The 4,433-nt window shown below is 47.4% G+C and overlaps 1 protein-coding gene across 1 annotated transcript; it reads left to right on the forward strand.

Annotated features, from left to right (window-relative positions):
* Window positions 1-2,109: 2,109 nt before the first annotated feature.
* On the forward strand, window positions 2,110-3,885 carry BDW70DRAFT_151461 (uncharacterized protein; the record flags this gene model as incomplete). Its single annotated transcript, XM_073739296.1, has 3 exons — window positions 2,110-2,525; window positions 2,596-3,751; window positions 3,871-3,885. 3 exons carry the CDS (start codon window positions 2,110-2,112, stop codon window positions 3,883-3,885), a joined length of 1,587 nt encoding a protein of 528 aa, XP_073594559.1.
* Window positions 3,886-4,433: the final 548 nt, after the last annotated feature.

Consider the following 4,433-nt stretch of genomic DNA (forward strand, 5'->3'; position numbering starts at 1 on the left):
GCTAACCTAATGCCTTAGATCAAAAATCTTACTGCCATCGCCCAAGCATTGGCTTCCGTCGAAAAGGTGCAAGTCACCTTCAAGCACCTGGCAACGGCCATGAAAGCGAATGATAAATTTATTGAGGAGTTCAACAACTCCAGTCGGATGCATGGCTTGTATACGTGAATGGGAGCTCTACTGGGGATAGTCTTCGCTCATGGTTGCCATCCTACACTTATACGTAGTTCGTGTTTGGAGGCAGGTTAATGCCTTCTCTCATTCTTTGTCTATTCATTTGTCTTTCCTGGACTGGCCAGGATGCAGTAAATTAGATATCTTGGGTACCTAGGACTGCAACGCAACACGTGCCTCACTGCCTTCCAGTCGCGCAAATAGGGTGACCATGAAACTCAGTAAGTTCAACAAGCCTGCTACAGCTGAGTGCAAAACCAGCTTCACCGTTCCGCACTCTTCTCTTATTTCTGGACGCCACTGCCAAGGCGCTACGCTGAAAATTGGGTACGATCAAAAGAACTCCTTTGCATTACATCATCATCTACACTAGCTTGACAGAACTCAAGGATTGTCCGTTCTAGTAAGAAATGCCTGCGAGCGATCCGCTACAGGCAAACAACAATTTGTATTCCATGTATATATAATGTATCTTTGTTTATTGCTCTTCAACCTCAATGTTCGCATGCCGAAAATGACCTTGAGCGCTTTCTTCTCTAGCTCCTACTACATCCAGACTCCATTCAAAGTAGTCTCTGAAATCTTGACCTGAGTGTTTCTGCCAATTTCGTCTCACAAACGCTTTTAGCTCCGCAAAGAACTCTTCGATTGGGTTTAAGCCAGGCGAATACGGTGGCAAATACAATAGCTTGACTCCAGCATCCGAACACAGTTCTTGAATTCGATCAGTATAATGGAAAGAGGCGTTGTCTATTATAAGAACAGACTTTGGCTCAGGCCATCTGCCACAATGGTGGGGGAGCTGTTCGACGAAGTCCTCGAACAGTCTAGCATCAGTCGATCCTTGGAAGACTCGCGACATCAAAACACCATCCTGGGAATACGCCGGAAGTATCTGGTACCGTTGGCCCTGTTGGAAATGAGAAACCTGGACGGGTGCCACCCCGCGGGGAGACCAGCCTGTTCTCCTATAGCCGGCCCGTTTGTCACAGCCTGATTCAGCTACATAGACTAGGTGGATAGGAGCAGAATTCTGACAGCTGATACAGATAGTGATCTCGCAGGTCCGCATTTCTTTCTCGTGCTATCTGTCGAGCCACTTTCTTGGACCAGCCATGCAATCAAAGGGCCCGACTGATAGTATACGTTGATACGAGCACGTCGAATTCATCATACAAGAACTCTGCTATCTTATCAAGGTATAAGTCCGGTTTCTCCAGCAAGAAGTTGCATAGCGCTTCGAGGATGAGACGTGATCAGACGAGGGCGGCCGCCGGAGATCAGGGGCGCTCGGACGTCGCCAAAGAGTCGAAGGTTGGCACTAATGGTGATGATCAAATGTTTGCTGCAGCCAGCTGCTTCAGCAAATTGTCAGTGATCTGCTGCTTATCATACCGCGACATTACAAGTTGTGAGGACGCAAGTCGAGGCGCCATGAGGTCTCGTCACGCTGCGGACCGAGAAAGTGATGATGCGAGGTTGTATCAAGGCTGCTGGGCGACCAAGGAGAGTTCCGCCCGGTTCGGGCCGACTATGGAGCGATACAAGCGCGAACTACCAGCACCCGCTTGGCAGATTCCGTCTTGTGTTTCTGGGTTTCAGGAGCTTGATATAGAAAGATAAAGTATGGTGCACCACCTTAGGTCTTTACCACAGTAGCGCTCTCTATAAAATAATCTTTCTACATGTCTACTCTAGCAGGCCGCAGCTCTACACCAGGAACTACGTGATTAAATCATCCGAGCTGGTGAGACGCCTTTGTTTTGCAGCATTACCCTTACAGTAGCGCCTAGATTACCCGCTTCATGATTACCCCGCTTCATCTCACCAGATAAGCTCAACGTCTAATTCGGAATCTGGACAGATTCAGAGTCTGGACCGGGTCGCTATATATCCACCCACGGAAACATAGGCCACCATACTGTGTCTTCGAATATGGACGGTTTATCCTCGGCAGCGAGCGTTTTCGCGGTCATTCAGCTAACGGGAAGCCTCGTGGAGCTTTGCGGGGGCTACATTCAAAAGGTGAAAGGTGCACGAGACGAGATTTCGAACCTACAACGGGCAATCACAGGCCTCCACGGGACACTCCAAGACCTACAGAGCCTCATCGAAAGTAAAGAGGGAAAAGCCCTCCCGACCTCCTCACGATTAATCGACAACCTTACGGATTGCCTTTCCGACCTGCATGCCTTAAAAGCAAGACTTGATCCAGAAAAAACAAAGCTTATGAGAAAATTGGGATGGCGAGCCTTAAAGTGGCCCTTGAAACGCACTGAGGTAGAGGAAGTAATCCAGAAGCTGGAGAGATATAAAACTTCATTCATTCTCTCTCTACAGGTGGATCAGAGGTATGTTGAGCGTAATCATATTGCTCCTTATGATTTCTAAGAGACTGCATAGTTCTATGATGGCCGGTAGCACCCAGGACAAGGATTTTGAAAAGTTGGAAGGTGTGGTAGAGGCAGTGTTTGAGTCATATTCCAACCAAGACGAACCCCTGTGTCTTCAAGGCACGAGAACTGTGCTTCTCCAGCAGATAATGGACTGGGCTATGTTACCCTCACAGAAATCCATTTTCTGGTTGAAGGGAATGGCTGGGACAGGAAAGTCCACAATATCTCGGACGGTGGCCGAGTCGCTCAAGAATACCAACCATCTAGGTGCCAGCTTCTTTTTCAAAAGGGGTGAAGGAGACCGAGGGAACGCGAAGAAGTTCTTCCCGACATTGACCAGGCAATTGATGCTAAGAATCTCTGAGCTAAGGCCCGGTGTCCGGAAGACACTCCGCGATGACCCTGATATCATGTCGAAATCACTCAAGGAGCAGTTTGAGAAACTACTCCTTCAGCCACTGCTCACACTTAACAAATTTGGCCGACAAGCCCAACCCCTGGTGATAGTGGTTGATGCTCTAGATGAATGTGAACATGCTCAGGATGTCCGAGCTATAATTAGATTACTGCCCTCTCTCCAAAAGGCAGAAGCGGTTAGCCTTCGGGTCTTTGTGACCAGCAGGCCTGAACTCCCAATCAACCTCGGGTTCTCAGACATTGCAAATCACGAGTATCAGGATCTTGCTCTACATGATATACCCGAGGAAGTTACAGAACGCGACATACATGCGTTCCTACAGCACCGGTTCGCCAAAATCAAACGCGAGAAATCCATTTTTGAAGACTGGCCGCGTGAAGACGTCATCCAGAAGCTGGTCAGAATGTCTGTTCCACTGTTCATCTCGGCTGCCACTGTATGCCGTTACATTGAAAGTTCGAAACTGGAACCCAAATCACGCCTCGCAGAGCTTCTAGAAGACCAAGCAAGATATGTCTCAAAAATGGACAAGACATACCTGCCGATTCTTGACCGACTACTTGATGACCAAGAGAGTGACGAATTAGAGCAGCAGCAACTCCTGCAAGAGTTCCAGGACATAGTTGGTGTTATTATCCTTCTTGCTGTTCCACTTTCTATAAACACACTGTCACTGCTTCTTGGGATAGGGGCAGACAAGATCAGCAATCGGCTGGATTCATTGCAGTCAGTTCTTAGCATTCCGAATCATCGAGATCTGCCTGTGAGGATCCTACATCTATCATTTCGGGATTTTCTGGTCAGGTCTAGAACCAAGTTCTTTGTGGATGAGCGACAGAAGCACAAGGCAATTGCCAAGTCCTGCTTTAAAATCATGCGGAGTTGCCTACGAAATAATATTTGCAATCTAGCAAGCCCTGGAACACGTAGGGCACATATTAGCAATCACACTATTCGCCAATATCTACCACTAGAATTGCAATACTCTTGTCACTACTGGACTCACCATCTTGAACAAGCTCAGCCTTCAACTTCTGAAATAGAGGATGTGCGACTATTCCTCCAGGAGCATTTTCTGCACTGGGTGGAAGCAATAAGCTTGCTAGGTCTTATATCAGAGGTTGTGGGTATGATTGATCTCCTCCATACAAAGATACTAGTAAGTAATACATTAGACACCTATTCTTGAATCATACTGATAGAGCAGGGCAATGATAATACTTTATTAGCTGATTTTCTCCATGATGCAAAGCGCTTTGTTCTGAAGAATCGGCAGATTACTGATGAAGCACCACTTCAGATTTATTGTGCAGGATTGGTGTTTGCGCCCCAAACAGCATTAATTCGTACAGAATTCAAAGACGACCTTCCAAATTGGATATGCCAGTTGCCAAAAGTCAATGAGCGGTGGGGCGCAGAACTACAGACTCTGGAGGGCCATTCCG

The sequence above is a fragment of the Aspergillus foveolatus genome (genome assembly GCF_047715535.1).
Source record: "Aspergillus foveolatus strain CBS 279.81 unplaced genomic scaffold BDW70scaffold_36, whole genome shotgun sequence".
Lineage (NCBI taxonomy): Eukaryota > Fungi > Ascomycota > Eurotiomycetes > Eurotiales > Aspergillaceae > Aspergillus > Aspergillus foveolatus.